General features: G+C 37.6%; 1 protein-coding gene across 6 annotated transcripts in view; it reads right to left on the bottom strand.

Moving 5' to 3' along the window:
* The window catches only part of EPHA6 (EPH receptor A6), a 370,217-nt gene that overhangs the window by 190,250 nt on the left and 152,388 nt on the right, over window positions 1-27,579 (bottom strand). For all 6 annotated transcript variants that reach the window (XM_058018768.1, XM_058018770.1, XM_058018769.1 and 3 more), the window contains exon 4: window positions 4,981-5,136. In XM_058018768.1, coding sequence (XP_057874751.1) covers window positions 4,981-5,136 — 156 coding nt within the window. The remainder of the gene's footprint in view (window positions 1-4,980; window positions 5,137-27,579) is intronic.

The following is a 27,579-nucleotide window of genomic DNA, read 5'->3' as shown; positions in this document are numbered from 1 at the left end:
TGTTCAACAAGTTTTAAGCTGCTTGCTGACTTATTGTGTAGGATCACATGGAAATCATCTGAGGCTTTATATATACATATAAAATAAATATACAGAGTAGATCTAGTGATCGCCCCCTGCACTGAAAACTGGTGTGGCACCTCGAGTCCTGTGTCCAGCTCTGGGCTCCTCACATAAAGAAAGGCATTGAGGGGCTGGAGAATGTCCAGAGAAGGGCAATGGAGCTGGAGAAGAGTCTGGAGTACAAGACTGATGAGGAGCAGCTGAGGGAGCTGGGGGTGTTCAGCTCCTGGGAAAAGGAGGCTCAGGAATGACCTTACTGCTCTCCAAAACTCCCTGACAGGAGGGTGCAGCCAGATGGGGGTTGGTCTCTTCTCTCAGGCAAAAAGTGACAGAGAAAGGGAAATGGCCTCAAGCCGTGCCAGGGGAGAGGTTCAGCGTGGACATCGGGAAGAATTTCTTCACAGAAAGGGTAACCAGGCATTAGAATTTACTGCCCTCAAAGGCAGTGAAACCAAATTCCCTGGAGGTGTTCAAGAAACCACAAGATGTGGCACGTAGTGCTGTGGTCTGGTTTACAAGATTGTGATTGATATAAGGTTGGACTCAGTGATCTTGGAGGTCTTTCCAACCTTAATGACCCTATAATTCTATGATTCCCTGTTAGGTTCCACAGTCTAACAGAAGAACTTTACCACCTAATTATTTTTTAGATTGGTATTAATGAAGGGGTGACAGAAACGTATGAATTGTTACAGGATATCTGAATAATCTCAATTTCTTATTGTATTGCTCTTCTTCCGCTTAACATGTTTCAAGCAAACACTTACTGATGTATGATTTTCAAAACCAATTTGGATGTGATCCCATACTAAGAATTATTACAAGAAACATGGACTTGGAAAAATGTGAGGCCTTATACTCCCAGTGTTGATATATGTGAGGTAACCGTGGCAAACCCAACTGCTGACCTCTGGGATTTTTGGGCTGAATGAGTTGAATAAGCATTATATTCCAAGCTCTCAATAAAATCACAGTGCTTCACCAATGGCTAGCAGAACTTGGAAAACTTTCAGCTTACTTTGCAGCTTTTGATGATTTATAAAACTGCCAACAGGACTTAGGCATAACGTTTTGATTGAGACACTGGTAAAATTTTGAGTGAGCTTTTTCTTATTTCAGAGTTTCTTAAGCAGACTGAAAGGCTACAAGAAACATTTGCAAATGACACCAGCTAATTTTTACACAGAGTTTAACATCCACAATTTTTAAGTGATGCCTTTTATTTGTTTATGTGGCATAAGCATGGGTATAAAACCTGGAATACTTGTAAATAAAAAGCTGCTATTGTGTGGGAGCGCTAATGTGAATAATAAACATTAAGCTTTTCTGTGAACTGTAATTCAGCCACTTTTTCATTTCTGGTATTTACTTGCAACTTGTAATAAGAGAGTAATTAACTCAGCCCTGAAATAAATGATGGGTTACCTGCTGGATTTCAAGCACTTGATATTTAAAATAGATGCAAGTGTTACACTGCTTTGCATTTTTTTAGCGGATAAGAAAGTTTAAGATCTTTTGAATGGATGAGCATTTATTAGTACATTTATCTGTCCAGAGTTTATGGTTAATAGCTCACCAATCTTCCCACAAAATAACTATGAGGATTGACAGTTCTAGATACTCTGGGAAACTGTCTTGAGATTGGAATTGGATTGGAAGCTGAAACCAGCACTCATTACTTCAGCTTCAGTTCTTACTCTTTATGTTCAGAAGACAGGAATAGTTATGTTTCCTCTAAAACCATGCTGTGAGAATTAAATCTTAACAAATTCCCACTGTTAAAACCATGGAGGAGTTTTAAGAATATGGAGGATGAGCCGTAATTGCACTTCCATATGTGCATAACTTTAAGTAGATGAGTAATCCCCTTGAAATAATTGGTAATATTAATGCACGTAAAACTAAGCAGCTGTGTAATTGCTTGAAGGGTTGGAGTCAGTGTTCTAAAACTGGCTTAAATTTAATCTTACATAAACTACAGATAGTATGACAACAGGTCATCGTAGCTCAAGTTTTTTTTGATATTATTTCATCAATTTTGGCAGGCTCCAACAGGAATGAATATGAATCTGGGCAATAGGAGAGTTTTGTCTGGCTTTGTAGATTTTGATTTTCCATCAGATTTTCCTTGTACTATATGGAATAGCATCTATAGAAGAACCAACACTTTTAAATAAGTATTGGTTCTTTTAAAATAAGAAAGTATTAGTACTTTTAAAATACTTTAAAAAAAAGATATTTTTTCATTTGTACTAGAGAGTGAAGGTTCTTATGGTTCGTGACTTATTTCTCAGTTGTAAGAAAAATCACATATTATTGTGCATTCACATTTCAGTGAAAAGGAAAACTATCAATTATGTTAGAGGTGTCTTAAAGCATAAGACTGTCCTCTTGCAAATGCAGGAAAAACCCGCAAACACACTTCATACTCAAGGCCCCTCATGCCAATTTGCATGAGGATTAAATAGCTTTTTAATTGCTGTTAAATTATGCCAGTTAAACTGCGATTTCATGCAAATATTAAGCTGTAACGACATGCAGTGAATCATTTACTAAGATTTAGAACTTGGAACAAAGAGAGACAATTAATTGTAATCCTCAGATTCAGCTAAATTATGTGTCACTGGGCTTTTATGAATGTGGCCTGATTGCTTTGTTATCATTTATAAATTATACAAAGATTATTTGGCACATTGGAAAAAGCTGGCAGCAATAACCTTTCTGCAGACATCTGTATGCAAAGCTCTTGGGGTTTTCCTTATATTGATTTTTAAGAAAAACAAGTAGATTGGTGAAAATAAGAGATCCTTTCCTCACAGCAAAATTCATGACTTTGAGTTTTATGCGCAAGAATAAAATACACTTCAGATGGATGAGCATTATAAAAACATGCAGCTCTTCTGCTGAGATGGAACTCAGCCAGAGTGTGAGTAATGGCTTTTGCTTCATTTACAAATTACAATGAGGAAGTATTTTGACACTTGCTGTGAAGGAGACTGGCATGGATGGCTTATGGTGAAGCAGGTCTGCTCTGGAAGCAACAGAGCTGGGTTTGTGCCTCATGCAGTGCTTTGCACCTCCTCTCATTTCGTGTATTCTCCTCCTCTCTGAAGGCAAAGTGCATCTTCCTGTGTATGGAAGGAAGAGGAGCAAACCCAGCACCGAGTCTGGTGAGGGCAATGCAGTATTCTACACTCTTGAGAGTGAAGACTGTCAGGAAAACAAATTGCTACTGTTTAAGGAAGAACTGTCCATTATACACTATTGGGCTCTTAAAATTTCATGTCATTTGACTTCTGAAGTTACAGCAGAAGGGCAAAGATTAACCATCATCTTAGGATACTCAGAATCAGCATCTGGCTGTGCCCCTTGAGTTCATAATTGTGTTTTGATATCTATATATGTAGTATAGATAAATAGCGTCACTTGATGTAGAATTACATTTTTCCCTTTTCACTTATTCTTCTCCTGTGAGACAGGCAGGAAGAATGGAAGCCAGCGACTGCAAACCAATATCCCAATTCTGAGTATAATGTTAAGTTACAAAAAAGTGTGTATATATATAACAATAGATGCAGTAAACACTTCAAGTGTGTTGCCTGATTTTGCTGCTGAAATTCAGTGTTGACTTAAAAATACAGGATATACTTTGTGGCAGAAGTTATTGAACAGAGCATAAGTTTGTCAGGTTCAAATTGTTTAAGCACAACATTAAAGAGAGGAATTCAGACAACTCAGACAACCAACATAAGTCTGCCTGACCTTGAAAAGATGGATCAATTCATCCAATTACTTTATAGTGGGAAATGTTAGACTTTATGTACAGAGTAATCAGACAGGGGATTAGATATGATGCTATTTGTTGCTCACAGTGTATGCAGAGATTTCTGATAGAGTACTTGCATATGGCAAAGAAATACAATAAGAAGGAAGAGTAGCAGTGAGAGATTGATAAGAAGTGTAAGTCAAATGAAAAGAGCCTAGGAGAAGGAGATTAACAATATATTCTAATGTAATTTTCATTCCTCTTACTGAAATTAGATTTCTATTATGGTGCTCTGCAAAGTGAACACTCTCCTCCATGAAATGCAGCTACATAAAGTAAAAATGGGAGCTGTACAATTTTGTAAAAGCACACACTTCTTTCAAAGAATTAATCAAAGTGGATTTGAAGCTCATCTAGAAAGAAGTGGATGCCTGTCTTAAATCAAGGTGAGTTTTTTTCCCATAATGCCTCCCTTATCTTAGGGACAAATATAGGTTAGTCAAAAATCACAAAATTATGTATTCTAAAATTCATCAAAAAAACCCTAATGAATTTTCATTATGACAATTGCATAAGAAGGAATAACTCTCTATTAAAAGAAGGTGATGGTGCAAGAGGTTTAAATTATATCTCATCCTGATTTGTTAAATTTTTTTCCTTTCTAAAAATTATTTTCTTATCTTTTTTAGAGCATTTAGTTTTTATTTGATTGTGTGGAGATATTTGTCTTACACTTTTAATTTAAATCTGAGAAGACAGCAGAGCATGTTATATCAGTTTTTTTTTACATGACTCCAGCTTTTTCAAAGTTTTTGGACCAGCAAATTTTCAAGTATATAAAATGCACATTACTGGTAGTGAAAACACCATATTGCTATCTATATTACAACAATTACACCTCCTCCTATTACATCTCAGAATTACAAGTTCAAAAGTCACCAAACTAAGAAACCTGGGTATGTTTATGGTTATCTAGACACTAAGCAGAAATATGCTGTTTGAATTTTGATTTAAAAGTCTCTTTTGATTAACAGGAATGGAATTCCTCACAAAATAATAGTTTGGGTGGTTTTTTTTTTTTTTTTTTTTGTAAATCCAAACCAAATAAAGGAGGCAACAGAATTGCCAGCACTGGTAATGATCAGACTTACTGGTACATGCCATAGTTGGTGGGTCCTTCTCAGCTCTGAAATAACCCTTCTCACACTGACAGACAGAAGTTGCTTCGATGTGAGTCAAACTGTGTGGAGGGCACTTGGAGCACTTCACATTTCCAGCAAATGCTTTATAGAATCCAGGCCTGCAGGCTGCAAAGTAAGAACAAAAGTTTCATTAATAGAAGAACATTTTGGTCATAAACAAAATCTGTTCCAAGCAGTAATAATGCTGCTGCTTTCCTCTCCAATCTAGATATAGATGCTTTGATAATACAATTCTTGACTTTTTTTTTGGTATATGGACTTAAAAGAATAAAAAGAATCTGTTCTTGGTATATAATAGGGAATTGTTAAGAAAGATAACTTCCCAACTTTTAGTCAGTCCTCAGTGTTGCTTGAAATTGACTCTAAATGACTTCACTACTATCACTAAACATTATTTATGTTTTATCTACATGCATTAACCAAACAGAGTGAATATAACTTCTATATCTGCCAGAGCTGTTAATATGGCTTCCTTACTGAAATAATGGACAACTTGCAATACCTAAAATATTTACCCCCACAAGTCCCTGATAAGACAGGGATGACATCCCCAAATATTTATGGCTGGTCTGACTTGCCTACAGCACCTCAAAAAACCTCTGAGAGCAGGGCCCCATCAGCTGGTCCCTGCTGGCACGAGAGGCTGGAGGATGAGGAAGGGGTGAAGGAAGAGATGAAGGAAGGAGATGCTGACACCCTCCAGCACAAACCTTCACAGCCTTTCTGATTGGGTTAAAAAAGGAAAAATCCTGGAGAGCAGGCAGCTTTGGGAGAGGGAATGTTGGGATGCTCAGAGCTCATCACTTCCCCAGTTACTGGGAGCTGCAGTCCCCTGCTGTTCCTAACCACAGCACAAGCTCACAAGCCTTTTTTTGCTGTCCTTTCAAAGCAGAAACAAGTAATTAAAAAAATCTTATCCCAGATCTCTTGGGCCTACATTCTGAGATATTATTTTAAAATCATGCTCAGACTTCATCACACACATTTAAACAGAGATTTCCTTCTTTTCCTGCCAGCTACCACATTTGCACATGCCAAGCATGTATTGCAGTTTCTGTCTTCTGGCTTCCCCATATGAAAACATTAAAAATTAAAGAGCAACTCAGACATGTGCAGATTTTACAGGCTCCTTTTCCTCTTAACTCCTCCAGCAGTACAATGGAAACCAGCACTATAAATATGTTTTTGAGGTTCCATGTGGCTTTTTCTCACTTTGACATATTCAAGACTATTTTCTTCACACTGCTGGAGGAAATAGGCAGTACCTCCTTGTCTTGTAGTAAGATACAAAAAGATTTAAAATTAGGTGTTTCTAAAAAGTACCTCAAAGTATGCATTTAATGGATTCAGTGTCAGTTCATATTAATTGAGTTATTAAAAAGTATCAACTCATAGATAACGTATACAGGATCAGTTTTTCTTCTGATTCTGAAGGCCTTTCTAGATATAAATGCAGTTTCAGTAGTAGCTGAATGAAAAGGAGTAAGATGACACTGAAAAAGATAACACTTGATTGCCTCTCACAACCCAAGAGCCAATTTTTTCAAAAGCAGTTTCAAGAGCTTAATTTTGACCCAGCAATTTCAGCAGTTCCCCTCCCAGTGTGCTGTTCTGACTTTGCTGAATAGACATTAGAGAGGTATCCTGCCCTGCTGTCACTGACTGGGGAAAGAAAAAAGGATTTCTGGTGTTAGAGATAAAAGGGGTGGGAACAGCAGGGATTTTCCCCCTGGAAGTAGGCTACTGATGCAATTGTGATTATAGTGAGTGGCAATTTTGCCCTGATTGGAAAGGCAGCAGGTTTGGTGCAGGGAAGAACAGCACTGCAGACATGGTGCGGGCACGGACTCCTCTCAGCTGTGCTGGAAGGAAGAGGGGAGCTAAGGCAAAACTGGGGGAAGGGTGTTGTGCTTCCCTGCTCCCTCCTCATCTTCCCATGCTCAAATCCTGCCCTGATAAGTATTAAATCCTTGCTTTATTTCATATGCTACATTTGTGACTCAAGAGCTGACAATTCAAGATTACAGTTTCATTCAAAGCAAAATGAGTGCTCTTTAAAATCCTTATTACTTCTGCAATTCATGTCTGTCAGTTCTGAAATCATTCCTTCTTCCCTTCTGTCCCCCAAACAACAAATTACTTTGGATCAAAAGAAACACAGATTTCTCTTTCAAGAGCAATATTTTGTATAAAATTCAAGAACTCCACTATTTCAAAATAAAACTCAAGGAGAAGATTTTTTTTCTAATTAAAATAAAAACCAAATGTTTTATTCTGAAATAGTAGTCTAAATTGTATTTAAAGCAATTATGTTTTTGACACGGTAAGTCTTTGAAAAGAAAGCACATACATACTCATGGAAAAGATGGAGGGAAAAAATAAATGGATTAAGGTAGAACATTTTACTTCTAAAGTCAATTCAAGACAAGTATGCATCGCATTCTGTGGCAGAGAAGTTACAGGGATACCAGGGAAGCTTTCAATTGAGAGGTTTAACAAAGGTATTAACAACCCACTCCTCACCCAAATGCAGAATCTCACAATCATGATTATTGATACTTCCAAATAAAAAAACAGCCTTTCATAAAAAAGATAAAATAACACAAGCTGAAAGACCCAAAATGATCACAAGCTTGGGAAAACTCATCCCTCTGGATAACTCAGAGCTGACCACCAGCATTCATGGAGGAAGGAAATAAACTGTTACTGTGTCCAAGTCAAGCAATGCGCAGCCTCAGTCTGAACTACAGCACTTCAGCTGCTGCACATATCTAAGCTAAGACTCTGAAAAGAATTATTGTGTTTCAGCGGCAAATTAACCAAAATAATTACTAAATTTACCATTTTCCACAGAAAATCTCCAAATGATCTCTAATGATGATTACTCAAAAAAAAAAAAAAAAAAAAAAAAAAAAAAAAAAAAAAAGGTTTGTTTTTATCTGTGTTACCACAGAGGAGTATTTTTTCTACCTTCCAAATCACTGGGTGGCATCTTGTTTCCCCGAATGTCTTCTACCAGAGGTGACTTTGTGAGTTACTGATTATAAGAACTGTGTGAAATTTGACTTTTGTAAAGCCCGGGGAAAGACAGTATATTGTCTTAAAGGTTCAGTAATTAGAAGGGCATCTGAATGAACAATTTAAAGACACTACAGATTTCTCCAATGAAATACGAGCAACTAGGCAGAGAAGCACTGATAATGTAATTGGCTTAATAAAAGATAACACATCCATAAATGTGCTTTGCTGCACCTTCATCATGATTTGACTGTGAGTTTTGGAAATTACAGAAGTTTTCTAACTAATACAATTTTCCTTGTTTAATGTCGAATAGATGGGATTTAGTTTTGTTTGTTTACTGCATGGCCACCTGAGGGTTTTTTGAATTGCCCAGTCCAGTAAACAAAGCCATGGCCCCATCACTCCAAAACACAGCCGTGGGCTCTCTTGTGCAAGAGTCTTTACTGCTTGAGGCTGCTACAGCCCTTAAGTGCTTCCCCAGCCTCAGGGGTGTATGATATAGAGACAAAAAACCCAGAAAATAGAAATACAGTAATCATCGGACTGGTCACAAAACCTTGTTCCCTAAAACAATCAAAAGCAGCAATTTCACTGCTCTTTGGGAGCACATCATTGTCTAAGATTCCAGTTTTTAGTAGTTTCAGTTTCATAACATCTGAATTGACCACTACAGTTTTAGTTGAAGAGGAGTCCAAAGGAAACTTAGGAACAACTTTTAGGCATGTCTGACACTGTTGGTCTGTGGGTGGGAAGGTATTTGTCATGAAAATGGATTTTTTATAGCTTGCTGAGGACTCATCAATCAAATTAAATCAAAGAAGACACTGTTGTCATTTACAATGAATGGCAGCCATCAGTAGCAGTGGAAGAGGTGTTTTAATCTTTCTGAATCACACAGTTTGTCATGCATTTCCAACTCATATTTGTTAACCTTGCTTTACTGGATCCCACTAATGACCTGAGAGACTGGTATCTTTCATATTTGTTATATTCTGAATGATCTCAATTTTGAAGTCCTCTTATCCCTCTTCCCTCTGCTCACTTTAAAAAGGGCAATCCAATAAGGCCTGTTCCATTCTACCACTGTGCAGAAAGAACTATGATAATACTTTACCCAATTTATATTTTAGTAGAAGAGTCTAGAAAAGAACATGAAAGAATAATGCAATGAAAATTGGATGCTCTATATTAAAAAAGGCAGAATACAATCACAAAATCAAGATTAGGATATTACAGGATTAGTACAATAAAGCTATGAGGACAACCTTTGATTGTGAGCACTGTCTGGTTAAATAATCTCATCTTTCCCTCATGATTCTTGTTTTATCCAGGTCATGAATGGACTGTGCAGGGGATTCACTTTGGGTCGTGTTCAAACTGATAGTGGGACTGTGCAGCATGAATTGCTAGAAACCTGAGGAAGAATCCAGTGGAGGAAGGCCAGCTGTCACAGATTATAAATTATCAAACATGCTGGTTAGTACAAATTACAAAAATAAAAGACATCATGGTATTGAGAAAACAAAGATCTAGTTTGATTTAGTTCCTACACAGAGTAAGGATGGGACAAGTGACACCTCTAAAAAACTTAATGACAGAATGAAAAAAACATTGCGCGACAATTGGCTGATTTCCCTTTTTCATTTGCAATAAACTTGATAATTAATTAACAATTAAATGCATGTGTGTCCATATGCTGCAGTCAATCTCTTCCCTTGCCAGTATCTCTGCTCCCTAATATTTCTATTCTTAGATCTGGAGAACTGCTAGGAGCATTGCTCCAACCCTTGACTTCAGAGAGGAGCAAGGCAGAGGAGACCAAAAGAGGCAGGGATAAGGCTGCTGCTTCTTCAAATATGACTACATAATGACAACAGGTAAATGAAATTAAACGTTCTTCCTCTTTGTGCTCTTTTTATCCCCCTAGTGACTCTTCTGTCATTCCCACATTTCAATATTCTGTGGAGTTTTTTTAATGAAAATTATTAGAAGAAATGACAAAGGAGGTAATTACCACCTATCAAACATTATTTTCAGTTCACATCAGTGCAGTTTTTCTCTGTATAAATCACTAGTTTCAACACAATAATTTGAACAATTATTCAGGTCGCATAGCATGGTTTAAAAGAATTTGAGGTTTATCCAAAAAATACATACAGATAAGATATTAATTATATTAATTTTATCACTGCCTGTCATACTAGGTACAATCCAACAGCTCATCAAAGAGCTGGGAACTGTGCTACATAACCCAGGTAAATCCTCTTCTGCACAGACTCATTCTGTGCTACAAAAACAAACAAACAAAACCCCTAAACAAAAGAAAAATGAGCATCCTAAACACTAGAAGGGAATTTAAGAATATGATTCTAAATGCCTAAGTACTACTCAAAGAAAGAGACAGAAAATGTTTTCAATCCTGATAAAACTCTTTTTCACTTAATTCTTAGAACCAGGTGAAATATTTTTTTTCCAGACTAATATAGTAAATAAAATTTACTACTACAACAGGTAGATGGCATGTAAGGATGTTCCACTGAATACAGAATTAGCAAATTAGTGTTCCAAAATAATAAATCAATATGAAGTTAGCAAAATAGGCAGCTGAAAAGAGGTTAATTTCATTGAAATATCAAGCACTGAAATCCAAATGAAGACAATATCCACAAAAAAGCCTGAACAAAACAAACCAAAACCCCCCCCCCCCCCCCCCCCGTTCCTAATACAGGCTACACAGTTGCAAAGAGGGGCTGCACTCATTTCAAAAAACTCCTTAAAAATGTTTTATGAAATGTACTCATGAGTCAAAAGATATTTGTCTTAAGAAAAAGTTGCTATTTTGCAACTTACAGCAATTTTGTTTGTTTTTATTTCCTTCCTAAAGTCTCACAACAGTGCCAAGTGACAAAAATGGCTGCAAGACTGAGGTGCTTTATCAGTGATGGAAGAAGAGAGAGAAAACCAACAGGATGCACCTTCACTGATTTGTGCTGCTGACTCTGAAGTCCAATAAATTGGTTGAGGTGGGAACTACAAATACTCAAATGCACTGTTCCACACCCAAATTAGTCTTTATCTCTGTTGATATTTTATGGACAGACCCCATAGAAAAACCAATTGCACAATTAAACAGATTTAATAAACCCTTAAAGGAGACAGTAAAAATACTATTTTCCACACTGCATAATTTTTAAAGGAGCATCACTGTGTTTTAGGAAGATAGTAAACGAAAGGAATCAGTCAGGCTAATTAGGGCACACAAAAGAAATGGTAATCAAGGAACATGTCAGCAAAGAAAAAGAAGGGCATTAATTTCCTGCAATATATCAGTGCATACTCTTGGGATCAGGAGGGAAAAGAATGGAAGGAAAAGATCATTACAGCTCCAAGCAGCCATCTCTAGCATCTCCACTAATCACCTTTAAACAGAAAAGGAGAAATGTAGCCCTGAGAACACTTCAGGGCAATGCAGAACTTACTCACTGAGTCCTCAAATCTATCCACAGTAGCTGAGAAAACTCTCAGGTTTAAAGTATAATATCAGTAATACTTTATTTCATTGTTTTTTTTTACTTTTTAATCATTGTTCCATTGTTGAGATTAGCTGGAAGGGCTTTTGGGGGGAAGGGATAAGGCAGGAGTGTGGTAAATTTCCGAACACTGTAGTGAATGCAGTAACAAGAAATATCATTTATTGTAACTACAGAAGGAACCTGAGTTTGTTAGAATTTCTCTGTATTATTTCAAGAGGAATTAGTGTCCAACTGCTCTTTTCAGCGAAGCTTTCATGCTCCTGTGTACAGCTGAGGACTGACCTATCAGAAGACACTGCAAACAAGCAATAGACCATACCAAACACTTCTTTCTGCAAGAAAAAATGGTCTGAATAGATCAGATGCATTTTGTGGCTAACTCCTTTGCACATTATCTATCTCCTGTATCTGCTGGTGAGATCAGTTACAGAAACCTCTCCTGGCAAACACTAGAAAAGTCCCTCCCACTATTAAAAAACTTTAAAGTGCCTTCGTATCAGATAAACGTACAAAAATTGCTAATCTGTGGAGAGAAGTGGGTTAATCATATTATATACTTATTATATTTTATATCAAATGCTATCATAGATGTGTTATCCTCCCTTTGTGTCCCTTTTATTGGGACACAGAGGGAGAATAACTCATATTATTATATATCCCATAAACTGTAGTTTCTGTCGTCCCTCTCCCCATTTTTCCTCCTTCTTCCCCTCTGTATGTGAAACCTTTCTGTTTTCAGCTCTGAACAGATGATAAGTAGTAAGTCATGGCTTTCTCTTTTTCCTGTGCAGTAACAGCACCTTGGAATCTGCAGATGCACTTTTTTTCTATCCATAACAAATTAATCTGCTAGCCTGGGTTAGTTAATTCCTATGATAACCATTACTCAATTTGCTTTGCATATGGGAATTTTTTGGTAACCATTTTTTTTCTGAGGACGTTTCCACTTTTGCACAAAGACCAAAACTTCCAGCCTGAGTGTTGTTGCAATGATGTTTTGTTGGCTGGCTTTATGTCAGATTGATTTTCTGTGTGAAAATAGTAATTTACCAGAGCTGTTCTCAAATAATTAATGCCACTTGGCTTCATGCCTGCAAAAACACTCAAGGTGTGCACTGAAATCCTACAAAAGCTCCCCCTGCCATGACTTACTACTGGATAAGCTTTCCAGAGAAGGCAGACCTTGAAGGAGTGGAATATCCTTACAGGCAGTTATTAACAATAAAAATCTGAACACCAGTGCAGTCTCCGTTTACAAGGTTATAGTTTCTTGTTATGGCCTTATTATAACACTGCAGTTTTTAATGGCTTAAGATCTAAAACTAAACTTTCTTGGGTTCACTGCTTTCACCATAGCAATTATTTTGATAATAGATCAGCTAAAGTAATCCAGTTTTTTCTACTCTGTGCAATTATTAATGTAATTAGCAAGATTCAATAGCAATGAGAAAACTATCTAATCCCCTTTATAAATACTTTAAATAATCCAATATTTAAAAGGAGAGGCTTAAAATGATGCTTGCATTTTTAATTATGGTTACCAAGATTGCACATTCAGGTATAGATTTTGAACGTGGGATTTATTTAAGGCCCTGCTTTATTTGCACGTTCAAGTCAGGAGTTTGGGCATACAGACAAAATTACTGTAATCATGGGGAACATTTAAATGCCCCAATCCAGACAGGTAGTTGTAAAGCTGGGTAATTCATATGCCAAAAATGCTGAAATGTTCTTATAAAATCAGGCATTTGGCCTTTGAAATAGAGTCCTTTTGGATGTGTTTGCAGAAAAGCTCACAAGCTTGATTTTTAAAGACACCAAACATGATTAGTGACTCCCAGACTATTTCAGTTCTGACTTACCACTGAAAATAAAGTACTCATGCCTCTGTGAGAAGCAAGTACAATTTTCTTTTGTATTATCTCTGAATACCCACAAGCTCACAGGCAAATAATCTTGATTATTAAAAATTATTTTCAAGCCATCTTTTTGCCTTCTACATGACTGTACTCAATTTTATGTAATCTCATTCTATTCTATCATTGTTTTAAGACATAAGAGTAACACAATGTGGTACTTGTGAATAAAAATTCTGTGACTTATGTCAGCAACTAACTCAGTATTCAAATACCTATTTTGCCACAGAATCAACACATAAAATTCTGTGATTAGTTCATTCAAGTTTTCCTTTTCATCACATCCATGTAGAATCACTTGCAGTATGTAGCCCCAAATTACAGCAACTATTTAATTGTATTTACACAGGTACAGATGACACACACATTCCTGGGGTTTTTTGTGGGTTGTTTTGGTTTTTAGTTTGTTTGGTTTTTTTCAGTAAGTAAACATTGCCAACTTCTCCCAACCCATCATCACATTCCAATTAATGTGAATTTCAATTTATAGGCAATACCTTGGTAACCTAAGGGAAAGCTCTCACTATTGTCTCAAATATTCATCTACTGGCATCCTATGACAGGAATAAATCCTTTTATGATGCAAATCCAACCCCATATAAATAAAGCAAAAATCAGGAAGGTGCCCTTTAGCTGAACATGTTTCTAATTTGTGTTTCACTGAAGTAGTTATGTGGGATAAATCTTCAATCCTTGTGTCTAGAATATTTCACATGATTGATGACAAGAATCAGAGTTAAGTATTTCCACTGAACATGCTGATATTTCACAGGAATCTCCCAGAGATGAACCATGACTTTAATATGAATTATCAAATAATCAGGTTGATATGAAAAATGTTCCCTCCAAAAAGACTTCTAGTATTGATAGAGAAATTTGAGCTTAAGGACATGGGTAAATATTACTATAAAAACATATTAAATCTGCATAAAAGCTGAACCTTTCCTAAAAGAGCTGAAGAAGTACAGAGAGGCTTATTTCTAGTTTTCAACTCTACTGGATACACACTACAGTTTTTAAGTATTTTCCAAATGAAAAAAAAAAAACATTATCCCCATCTTGAAAAACCCAACCAAAGCCTTAAGCTTAGAGAGGCCAGTGGGACTTATTCAAGATTTTCTAGCAATTAATCATCCTGACCACAGGTGCCAGGCCCTCACACGCCACAGGCCAGGTGGGGCTGTAGCTCTTTAAATGAGGAGCCAAACACCTCAAACCAGCACCATAAGGTCATCTTACAATTGATTTTACTTGATTTTTTTTCCCCCCTGCTTTTCTTCACGGCTGCAGACATACTATCAGAGATTTGGCATGAAACTGATCTCTTAACTACAGACTGTGCAGCTAAAAAGTTATTTTTTTAGAAGTTATTAGCATCATCTTAGTAGGACTGTGTGAATATGGTATCCTGCTATTTTTAAGTATGAAAATTCACATGACATTCTGAAAGAAAAATGTTTAAAGTTTTAAACAGGCATATGTGGTTTTAGTAACATTTCAGGGTGATCACACAATTTGACCAATGATTAGACATGTCTGGAATAATCCCTCAATCAAAAGAAAAGTAAAATTCAGAATTAGGATTACACAGTCCACAGAAATGACAACTACTGATGCTGCTTTGCCATTCCTCGTCAGATTGTGAATTTAATTCTGTAAAGTTGAACTCCATTTCAGCTTTTAAGTACTTGTTAAGAAATGTGCAGGACAGAGAGCTTTTGAGTTGATAAATATCTCTGTCCTAGCTGAGGTGTGGACACATGACAGGAACAAAGAGAGCTACAGCTCACTCACTGATCCATGGGCTCTGGTTGTGTCTAAGTCTTCCAGCAGTTAACATTACATTTATTTCACCCCTGGGGGTGGCCCATTGCTTCTATGTGGTCAATTTTCACCTTTTTCCTTCACTTACATTCACGTTTCTCATACTGTGAGCAAAATGACTGCGAGACAAAGGTCAGGAGCTACAAATCTGACAGTAAATGAGACACTGGTGCCTTCATTCAGTATTTGGAACTAAAATCCAGGAATCTGTGTTCCTCTAAAGAGTAACAATGGACTGTACCATTTGGCATCTATTTTATTTTATAGGCTAATTTTTAAAAAGAAAACTCAAGCGAGACAAACAGCCACTCTGTTAAACTCAGCTACAATAATGTAACTACACTTGACATGAATATTTTCAAACAATAAAAAGCAACATAGCCACAGGTGTTTAGTTTTAGAAAACTAGATAGAAGATATATAAATACATACACAAAATGACATTAATTTTATTTGGGAATAAAAAAATGTTTCTAGAGATTCAGCCACATGAGAAGTGGCTGAGGGAGCGGGGAATGTTCAGCCTGGAGAAAAGGAGGCTCAGGGGAGACCTTTTCACTCTCTACAATCCATGAAAGGAGGTTGTAGCAAGGTGGGGATCAGTCTCCCAGGTAAATGTGACAGGAAGATGAATTTGATAACTCAGAGACACCAAAAAAACTGAAATGGAGACCTTTCCATTAGATGATGTTTAATGCCATTTATGTGGTGCAAGAACTTTTGTTATGAAATGTAACACTGCTTAAAACAGAAAGATTACCTTATATTACCTAAGGACAGTAAATAACAATCTTTTTGATTTGTAATTACTATAATGATAAATGTTTCGGGGTTCAATGGAAGCAGAAGCTTAGGTTGAAAATGGAAATCAATATTAAATTAATACATCTCACCTCAGTTATTAATTTGCATCTATACATTTCAAACCTATCACAGCTGATAAAGAGGGGCCTGACTAGCAGTCCAATTAAGAAAGGCACAGGACTGGAGCTACAAGTAATTTCATTTAGAGGTATCATTGGTCTGGGAAAACATATACATCATCTCTGGTATTATTCTTGATATCAGCTCAGGCTGAACACCTATAATAGTTCTAATAATTAGGAATTAATTACACCTTCTCTCCATCCTCATCTCCCTCTTCTCCATCATATATTATAAATTCTGTACTTGCAGAATGGATCCTAATCAGTCTCTTTATGTTCTCATAGAGAGGCAACACATTCAAGGCATGCAAACATCCAATAAAGAGGCCTGTCAGGTATATTCCCTGCCACTTTTGAGAATAGTTGGAAGAAATCAAAGGCTTCAGATACTTTTTTTTAATAGAGGGACTTAAGACAGCAATCAAAAGCATAAAAACAAAAAAAAGTGAATACAAAGAGGATATCCATGAGTTACTGTGATATAATATTGCTGAAATATAAAATTGTTAACAACCTCTGTTCAGAGGTACATTAAGTGTTAGCCTTCACAGTACTTCTAGTATCTCCTTCATTATCCCAATTAAATCTTGAAAATTTCATCCCTAATATTACAAGTGCTCATTTGTAGACTGCTTTCTACTGCAAAACTGAAGTACACACAATCTTAAAGATGTTTGTGGAATAATGAGATTTGAATCAACTTTGAGACTCCTAATCTTAATTGGCAAGAGGTGTGGGAAGATGGAAAATCTTCTTTCCCTATAATCTAATCAAACTCAGCAGTGTCAGCTTCCAGAGTGCAACGTCAGCCCTTCCCCTGAGGGGCTGAGCAGAAGGTTAGGAAAAAATTAATTGTAAACATTAATGTAAATACCAGAAGTTCATACTGGTCCTGGTAAGTAAGCCACCTCAGCAACATTTGTGCTTTCTCTTGTACTCCCTCACTTGAATTTGTGGTACTGCTGTCAGCATCCCACCCCAGCAGGCTGAAGCAGGAGCTGTATTTTCCCAAGGGGTGAGCTGAAAATGGAAATGTTTTCATGAGAAGCTTACAAGAACTCAGAATCAGAACCGCTACAAACTCATCTGGTCAAAACCAGAAACATGGGGAACTTTAAATTCTGTTCTTAATTCAGAATGAAAATATTTCTGCAAGTTTTTAGAAGATATTCTCTGATAGAAGGAAGAGGAAAGAACTCCTGTGGTAGTCGTGACAAACTGGAGTTTAGGACTGTGCTGATATTGCATTACAATGCAGTATCAGCACAGCCCTCCTCTCCTTGATGCTGATGCTCATCAGCACTCAGGACACTGGGGAAAGACACAGATTGTCCCTGAGTCCTCATGAGCAGCAGTCACAACCCACCTCCAGCAAGATGGAAGCGAGCTCATCTGAATTCCTAAGTGCTCATTTTGACGTGTGCCATGAAGGTGAAGAGTGGGGTTCAGTACAATGTGGCAAATAAGAGGATTCATCCTGGATAATCCCCTCTCATAGCCAGCAACAAAGTGCTACAATTAAAGAAGAAACTTGACTTTTCAAAAACAGATAAAAAGAAGGAGCTCTCTTCACACGACAAACAGCAGTAATCCCTTTATGGCTCCTTGAGTCTACATATGCAAGTTTGCCCAGATTTCTGAAAACAGCCTGAAACCATAAAAAAGATTAAGAGATACCTTTTTGTGTTAATCTCTGCATAGATAAGGTAAAATTCTAAAATCCCCAAGACAATCCCCAAGGCAGGGATCTCTGCCTACAAAAATTTTCAACGACTACTAACAGTACCTATCATCTGTCTCTCATCTTTTCTCTAAAACATACAGAAGCAAAGGTGAGGTGTTTGATACACAGTGGAGTAAGCAAGCAGCTGGAATTAATTTATGCATAACCAGCCAGACAAGCTGTTGCAGCTGATGGTTATGCATTTTAGCACAGCCTGCTGTTGGCACATTGTTTAAATAAAAAATATGATGCCCACACATTCAAAGCAATGATGGAGAGCTAATGATCAGTTTCACAGCAGTGGGCTGTTGCTTCCTCACTGTTATTTGGACTCATTTTTGATAAGTTAGCGCTGGGTTTTGTTTTATTAAGTATTATATTTTATGCAATATATCCTTCATTACATAATATCAAGCTGAAAGGAGGGATTTCAGCTAAAGTGCCAAATTGCCATTCCACTGGGCAAGGCTGGTATGCACTAACCAGAAACATGGGATCAAACTGATGTTTCTAGAATATGATGGCCTCTCTAGTTAGCAAGGGTACCCTCAGGGTCAATGTTGGTAGTGCAGCAGCCAGGATATAAAATGCTGTAATAAATGGAACATTATTTCATCAGATGCAATGTGCCATGGCTTCTGTCTTACTTTCACTCATCTCAGTGCACTAAAATAATTCAAGGGACATGGAGTTACTTTTCTTCTCTACTTCTCTGCCACATTAAGTTCAAGCAAAGCACACAGAAATAGAACTGACCTGAACAAATGATTGGCGGTTTCTCCTGGGCTTCAAAAGCAAAAAGGTGTTACAGGAAAAATGCAGAGTTTTACTGACTGTAGGCTTTATCCAGAATAGAAAGAAATAGAAGTACTAAGAAATTCAAAATGGAGAAAAACACCTTCACAACTACCAGCATTTTCTTTGTATGAGACAATTTATAGGAACACTTATATGTACATTAAAATGCCCAGCTGTCAAATTGAAGAGGAGGTCCTTTCAGATGGTAATTCACTATTTATCAAATGAGAATTATCAAATATAAACAATAATAAATATATAATAAAATATTGACCCTCACCCTTAGGAAGCCCTAGCCCTTAATTTTGCAACTAGATTGAAACTTGCTGACATTGACTAGGAATTGTTATCACTGATCTAGTAAATGATTGTTAATTTGAAAAGGTGCATCCTGTGCCTTAGGTATTCATGGGCAGGAAGGAGGGTGCAGTTGATGGAGTCTTGTACCAAAGGGCAGTGAAAACAGTAGAAAGGGAGATAATTTGGTGTTGTCAGTATAGACAGTGACTTAGAAACTTCATGTAAGCATTGCACAGACTATTAACTGGGCAGTGCTAAGAAAACAGCTAACTAGAATTTAATATGGTAAACTGGCAACCAGCAGGATTTTGTTTTCTTCACTGTATGCCATTATTTTTATTTTATTTTTATTACATAGCCTAGTGGGTTTTGGGGGGTTATAACTCATATTTTTAAGCATTTCAGTCCAGTTCTGTCCACCTCAATTTGATAATTAGCTAGCCCATGGTATCCCAGAAGTCCCTATGACTGAAGTCAGTGCAGGAGCATTGGTGGCTCTTTGAGTGCTCTGTGCTGTTAAGAAAGGATCTTTTCTGAGACCTGCTCACAAACGAAGCAGAACTAATCAATCCCTCTTGGACAAGCTGATTACCTGGAAATCAATCAGTCAAGGAGCTTGTTCTGTTGGCCTACAGGATATGAGCAAAGACTAAATGCAATTTCCAGCAGAAGTAGCACAGAAAGCATATCTGTGAGGCAAATATCTGTAACACAGATACAGCAAGCACTGGAGCACAGAATTTCTTGTTACTGTCCCAAAATACTCTGCTGTGACATGGAAAGCACAGACATTCCCATTCCATCAGTCAGTGTCTCACAGCAACTAATTTTCCACCAGTGATCAGGAAGCTCAGAGCACTCTTTCAACAACACCCAGGGAACTGAACTAGGTCTTGGTGCAGAACACTTTGCCCTTCTGCTAATGCAGTTTGTGTTTCAGATTCTGTTTGTGACAAGCTTTGAATTCTGTTTGGGTTTAACATGGCACTACAACTGCTGGGTGCTTCCCTCTGTTACTGCCAGGTCCAGAGATAGCACAACCTGGGAAAGGAAAACAAGTGCCTGCAGCAACTGATTGACAGGCCTGAAACACCTGGGAGAAGACCATCACACAAGAAATAATGGCTTAGAGAAAAACAAATTAGGAGCTGATTTATATTCCAGGAGACATTTTATTGCCTGCCATTCTCCATCCCACTGAAATATTGTGATGGATTAGGGTGACAGAAGAGAATTGCTAGGTGCTGGTAGTGACAATTTGAACAAGGAGGTGAAGGAAACACACCATGCTCTGCCTCTCTCCAGAACATGGTGAGCTTATTGTGGAGGGAACACAGCCCATTAGTCACTGGAGGCACCTCAAGGTATGCTGTTCCTCTGTACATTCCCAACGTGGGCATCTCTCACACCCAATTCTGGTGAAGTTTAAGGTCTGTATTCTAAGATCAAACACTAAGAGGGAACTGAAGACTGAAAGCATTCCCAATAGCACTAGGAAATAACCACAGTAAGATCTTTCATTTGATGCCAACCCCCCCAAATTTACTGAAAACATCTAGAGCCACATGAGCAGAGCTGTTCTGCAAAGGGGTACCTGAAAAGGTACTTGGCCAGGCAGCCAGTGCAGGTACAAATTGAGTCATGGCTTTCCTAACGCAGCAGTGGCCATGATCCAGCCCGGCCTCAAGGTGGTGTGTTACCATGATAACTTGTCCAAAAAACCCAAAGGTGGAGAGGGGAAACAAAAAAGAGAAGAGAACCTTTGTTTCACCGCCCACTGTCACGAAGGGACGTGATAAGAAGTGAGTCAGAATTCCCAAAGCAACAGAGCTGTCAGTGGTAGTCCTGAGATCTCAGATCTATCACAAGAGGTCCTAGGACTGTCATGGAAAGGGAGTCTTTCATCAGACTGGAAGATTTCCGCGGGATTCAGGGTGCTTCCATAGAAAGCCTGCATCCCCTCCATCAGCCTGGCCTTCTCACTGAGTCTCTGACTCCTGCTGGCTTGTCACGACAGGGGACAGAGGTTTTCTGTGCCCCTGCTGCTCAGCGTGCACTGAGATGGTTCTTCAAGCACAGGTGTTCTGAAGTGAGGTTCAAAATGTCACCCTTGAAAGAAATCCTCAAAAGAAGAGGATTCGAGAAGGAAGATGTGCTTGTCAAGTAAAACTGTGGCAGCTGCTGATGCACAGCAGCTGGAAAAATAAAGGGCAAGATGTCTCACCCTCATCTGGGCCCAACCCCAGCACAGTCCAAGCACTGAGTTTGTTACACTTCATCCTACCAAAATCAGAGTGTGAAGAAGAAGAGGGAAAGAAATTCAGGGAGAAATCCAACTGCCTTTGGGCAACCCCTCAGGAACCAGCTTTGTGCTAGGGAACTGCCTGTTATGTTTCCAGGGTTAGCCCAATAATTGTGTTTTACTCTCTAGAGTTAACTCAGTTGGGTCAAGCTACCAGTTTGCCTTATAATGCCCAGCAAAATACAGAAGCCTTTTGGAGGGGATTCCAATATTGGATTTGAAATCAAGTCAATGCCCCAAATACCTGGACAGTGGGGAAACACAAGGGATTTCTCATGTTTCACACCCATTTAAATCACAGTTCTCTATATGGTGCTTTACATGTTCACCATAGAAAGTTCATTACAGAATTTTCATTAGGAGATTTCATTTATGCAAAAGAAAAAGATCCAAAAAGGTATTAAGTGAGTTGCAGGTGTGCTGTGAGGTGAGAGAGCAATTATCAAGATCATTATTGTAGTACATTAGTGTCTAATGGTGTGTGATAAGGATTGTAAAGTGCCTACTGTGTACTTAGATATCTTTCAGTTGGCACTCAGAGACAAAAAAAATTACCTGTACAGTATGTGTAAGCTGAATGACTGGGAAAATAGAGAGCAGTATCAAATGCTTACAGATGTAGAGCAGAAAACCAACACATAAACAGAAAAAAAAAAATTAAATGCTCCTTAATTTTTCTAAACAGCAGTGCCAACTTTGGAAAAAATTACCTGTAAGCAGGTGCTGAGAGGGTGTCTTCAGCAAAAAAATTCTGTTTCCTAGGGTCTCTTAAATAAATAAAAAAAAAAAAGAGTGTGTGTGTCCATGTACACACATGCACAAAAGACTACCAATTTTATATGCCATTTTCAAACAAAATGTGTTTCTCTCACCACAATTGACTTTTTGAGCAAAAGATGTTTGGCTGAATCAATTTAAACAGCAGCATGGAGTTTGGCAGCAATCCATTTCTGCTGAGATTAAGCCAGCTGCTACCGAATCCATTGATCCTTTTAGCTATTGATTTCTTAATTTAATAAAAAATGAAGTTTTAGAATGTGAACAAATTCACAGTGCTGAAGAGACAGGATTTTGATAAACTCTGCTGCCAGACTAAGCTGGTTACACTGTCAAACGAGAAAATCGCACATGATTTAAAATATTAAAGATTTCCAATGTGGCAGATTGCTTAAAACAGGATTTAAATAGAAATGTGACCGGGTAAATAGAAAGCTCTCACAATTAAAACTGTATCATCTTAAAACAGCAGATCTGCTCTCTTTGCCTTCTATCTACTAATAATAGTGACTGAAGCCATTTTACTACACTTAATGCTCCTATTTACTTTGAAAAGCCAAATTATCTTTAGGAAAAAAGAACAGATTATTCTTATTATATCTATTCTTATTACAAGGAAATTTGTAATAAGAAACCAAGGATCAGGTTCTCCCTGAGACAGCTCCATGCACACCTGTCCTTCACTGTGCAGCTCCCAGCTTTCATTCAGTCAAGAGCACTCCCAGTTAGGCTGAGAGTGCACAGCCCCAACACTCCATGCTCCGAGCAGATTCACCATCTGTGTCCCTGGCACTGGGATCTGCTGCCTCGTTCCCTCCTTGAGGCATTACTGCCATTAGGGTGCCCTCGTTCCCTCATTAATTCAATTCCCATAAATGAATGCTGGCGACTCAGAGGGCCACAGCAATGGCCGGGTAATGGGACTGCCAAAGTGACAGAGTGACCTCTCTGCCCATGGTGTTCAGAGCAGATCAGCAATTTACCACTGAAATAGATTTTCCCCTGGAAAAAAATTCTACTTGCAGAAAATTGATGTATTGGGGAGAAGGGGAAAGAAGCTGTTGTAACAAATCTGTATCAAGGTGCCCTGTTTTCCTGCCAGCTGTCCTGAAAAACTTGCTGGGGATCAACAACTTCAGCTCCACATGCTGCCAGGACAGAGGTACAGCAGCTTTAAGCCATTCAGAGGCAGAATTCTCTGTGGACTGCAATTGAGGTCCCATAATACCAAAATAAAATAATCAAAGTATGTGATAAATAGGAAATATTACTCTTGAGGAAAGCAGTGTCCTGCTTCCATTTTTTTTTTCCCTTAAAGAATTATCTACAACATCAGAGATTGCTCAGTTTAGCTTTCAGTGACACTCACAGATGGCCACTGGCAGCTGCATCTGCACTTAACAACAAGGGTAGAGTAGCATTAGTAAACCTTGACAAAACAGAATAAGAAACGGAACAAAATCTAGCAATGCATGATGGACTCGAGGTTTATCATGGGCTTTCTGAGGAAAAGGTGAACAGAAGCCTTGACATTGCCAGGCTTTGGATGCTCAAACTCTTCTCCAAAAATCTGTAGTTGTCACAGTTGAAAAGTGTATTCCAAACACACCACTCTACCCATAAAAGCAGTTTCTATGGTTTTTAATTACTGATAAATGCTCCTAGGCACTAGATGGAACACACAAATTTCTGTTCAAATAGGTTTAATGACTTCACTGCAATCTTTTCTGAACTTTCTTGCACTTCAACAAACAGGAGATGCACAAAGAATTGTAGGGGGAAATTAGCAAGGATATACATTTTCTCCTCCAAAAATAAAACTAGAAAGTGTGAAAACACAGGGAACAGCTCCTAGACAACTTCAACCCACAGAAGTTGGTTGCTTTCCACATAGCTTAACCATTGCCCTAGGACTTGGTATTATTCTTATTATACCTAATGTTTATACTCTTTATATTATATATCTGTGTAGTATTGTTATAGGGTATGTAAGATATATAGGAAAGATTAACATCTTCCCATCCTACAACATGCTAATAGTGCCAGAATTCAAAGAGCTCTCTCCTGGGTGGCCAAGTGAACAGTTTGAAATAAAACATTTGCATGCCATGCCAGCAGCTGAGGACACTATTTAATGAAAATAAAGAGCTAAAAAGAATAAATACATCACCGTTGAGTCACGAGCACCTTGATGAAGGAACTTGGCCCATTTTCCATTCCACATAGGTTTGCTCTATATTACTGCAAACATGAACATGGGTAAAGAGCACAACAGGTCAAATTCCAGGAAAGCTTCATGTTTGTAGAGGACGTGATGGGAATTATGGAAAATGCCAAAGCCCAGAAAATCTGGGTGAGTATTAATGGAAGTCTTGAGGAAACGCATGTACATACAAATATTCACTGGCCATGAAGTTTCAGTCTCAAGAGAATAAACCCAAGGTCAAAGCTATGAATGGCATGCAGCCTGTGCAATAAAAATGCAAATATCCTTCATTCTATGGAACCACAAGTGTGTTTAGCTGCACTGTGCAAGTGGTGATGAGCACAGCAAGGAAGAGAGGGATGAGCCAGCTCTTCAGAGACAGGCACTGCAGACACTGATTACCAGAACTACAGAAAATCTGCTCTTGCTGTTAGAGTTTTTCTGTAGATGTGCACACACCACATCCACAGACAAATCTGCATGATCAAAGAGAACAAGGAAAAATAAAACTAAAAATAGATAGCTTATTTATAGGCTTCAGTAGTGAATAGAGGATGGATGAAACACATGAAATTATTTTGAACTAATTAAAAAACATTTAAAAGCTATCTGCTATTTCTATCTCAATTTATTTGTTATTTTGTATTGGCACAGCGACAAATTGGTAATGCGATCCTAGTCCTGTTTCCATTTTTGTCCTTTTATATTTATTTAAATATATTGTCCTTTTCAGTGGAAATCTACCTTAACATGAAGATAGCTAAATATGATAATCATGCCAAATCCTAAATACTCCCAGACAAAAAGGTTTACATTTCAAGCTCTGCACTGCAGGAGCTGCTCTTTTTAGATATCTTTAAGGATTTTGAATGACATAACTCGATGCAAGACTGAGCCTTCCACACATCTGCCTTAGCAACTCCAACCATGAAACATCAGTAAATTTTGCTGATGTGATTAAATCAGACAGAAGTTTATTTAGCTCCCTTCAACCTTGACGATCCCAGAGCCATCAACAAGAAAATAAACAATGTGACTGTGAAATGAAGTAGTAGATGATGTACATTTAACATGCAGTTTTATGGCTCCTGGAACAGCAAACCTCAGGATAGGTTATTAACATGAGAATATTCCAATACTCCCCCCATTCTTTAAAAAAAAAGCCACTGGTCACTGCTACCTTTTGTGTCTGAAAGAGATATAACATAAGGTTACCTTCTAAAGAAGAGTAAGTAAAATAATGTTTTATCTTCTAACACTTCATCCCAATAACAAAACTGAGTTCTGGTGTCATCCTAGATGACTAGGACAGGATGATTCCTGTACCTGATTCTTCAGCACATAAAAAAAAGTGTAGAAACTAAACCTGAAGCATGACAAATAATTTAAACTTTAGATATTTAAATTTAATACACAGTTGGCAGCAGAAGTGGTCAACAAATTTTCTTCCAATAGAAATTAGTAACTTCAATATATACTTTTCAGAATCAATCTGGCTAGTTCTGTTGTAATAGTTAATGCAATTACAATAATAGGTTTTAAATGGGTTTATATTTCAAGTGTGATTGTGCTGAATTGAATTATTCCCTACTTATCACACAAATATTGGATGAACATTCCTCATTTTCAACCCACACTTTTAAATTGATTTCCTTCCACTTTAGCACGATTAAATTTCTAAAATAAAGCAGGCAGATACTTCACACTCTCAAGTACTGTCACAAGTAGTAAATCTTCTCTAGAATGTAAAAATAACTGCACTAAGTCCAACCTCTCTATACTAATATCTAAATGCCACATAGCTGAGGAAGTCTACAGAAAATAATTTGTTCTCAAGACCAGAATATCACTTAAACAGAACAATGCAATGTATCTTTTTAGGCTTTCCAATTAGGGATATTTGATGGTTGATGAAATATTGTTAAACATGTTCAAAGTGCTTTACAACATTAGCACTTTGAAATGCTAATGGAAAAAATTAGGAATTCTTCTAGGAATACAAGAGGTGCTATGGAAAAGAAAGTTAAAAAGGGGTATAAACCAAATAATGTGATTTTCTCCTCAAACAATATGCAATGATCAGTTTTAGGTTTTGATTCAAGCACAACTGGATGAATAGGGCTCAGAAATTAAGTAAGAGTCTGGTGGACGCTTAGCAATGACAACTGGCAAGCAGCATCAAGGAAAAAAAAAGTAACTTTTGATAAAGATGACCAAGGCCTTTGGCTCTGTACACAGAGGTTTTCCTTAGGGCTTTGTTCATGGTTTGACAGAGGGGCAGCATCAGAAACTGGGGAAGGCCACAACCAACAACAACCTGTATGAGTGCAACTGCCTGCATTCTCTGACAAATACTGCTGGACAATCTGACCTTGTAGGAAAATCGACAGAATCGTGTTTGGATCTGTTTTTAAATACTCTGCATGAGCAATTTCAATAATAACTCTTAGTAACAAATCAGAAATAAACAAGGTATATGTTTCCTATAATAAAATATACCTGTATGAGAAACCAAGCAAGGTCTGTAAATTATATCTTGTTTTACCATGCCCTGCCACCTTCCCAATGAGAACTAAAAACCCCTAAATCCAAGTTAATATATCTTCTTACTATATGCCAGAAACCAAAGCAAGAATCATTCCTAATTCTCTTTCTGAGTATCACTGCAGTTCATTATCTTCACCTTGTTTTTCACAGTCAGCTGCTAGAGGTTACAGTTATCCAATATTTTCATTTTTCTCTTACAGTGAATGTTTATAGGGCCAGAGGAAAGAGTGGCTGCCCTGCTGTACTTTGAAAAGGAGCAGATGTGCTCCAGACCACAAAGATGAGTGGTCATAGGGACAGAGGAGAGGGAGAACTAATGCTAAGACACCACAACCCCAGGGTTGAATAGAGTTCAAGCTTTTATTAGTTCCACATCCTCCAGAAACTCATTATCTGAAATAACATTTGATATTTCAAAAGAGAGAGTCACAGGGAGCATACTTTCTGTACTTTTACATTTTCATAAAAAGTTAAAGTATATTTAGTTAAAATAAATTTTAAATCTTGTTGTTTGTTCAAGGAAGATTGTTCAATTCAGTATTGTCTGCCAATAACTGGGAAAAAAAAATAGCCTTGATTCATAGATTCCCCAAATAATTCAAGCTGAAAGGAATCTATCAATCATCAATCAAGTTGATCAGATACAATTTTCCCTTGATAAATTTACGGGGGTTT

The sequence above is a fragment of the Melospiza georgiana genome, chromosome 2 (genome assembly GCF_028018845.1).
Source record: "Melospiza georgiana isolate bMelGeo1 chromosome 2, bMelGeo1.pri, whole genome shotgun sequence".
Classification (NCBI taxonomy): domain Eukaryota; kingdom Metazoa; phylum Chordata; class Aves; order Passeriformes; family Passerellidae; genus Melospiza; species Melospiza georgiana.
This window is presented reverse-complemented; position numbering and strand designations above follow the sequence as displayed.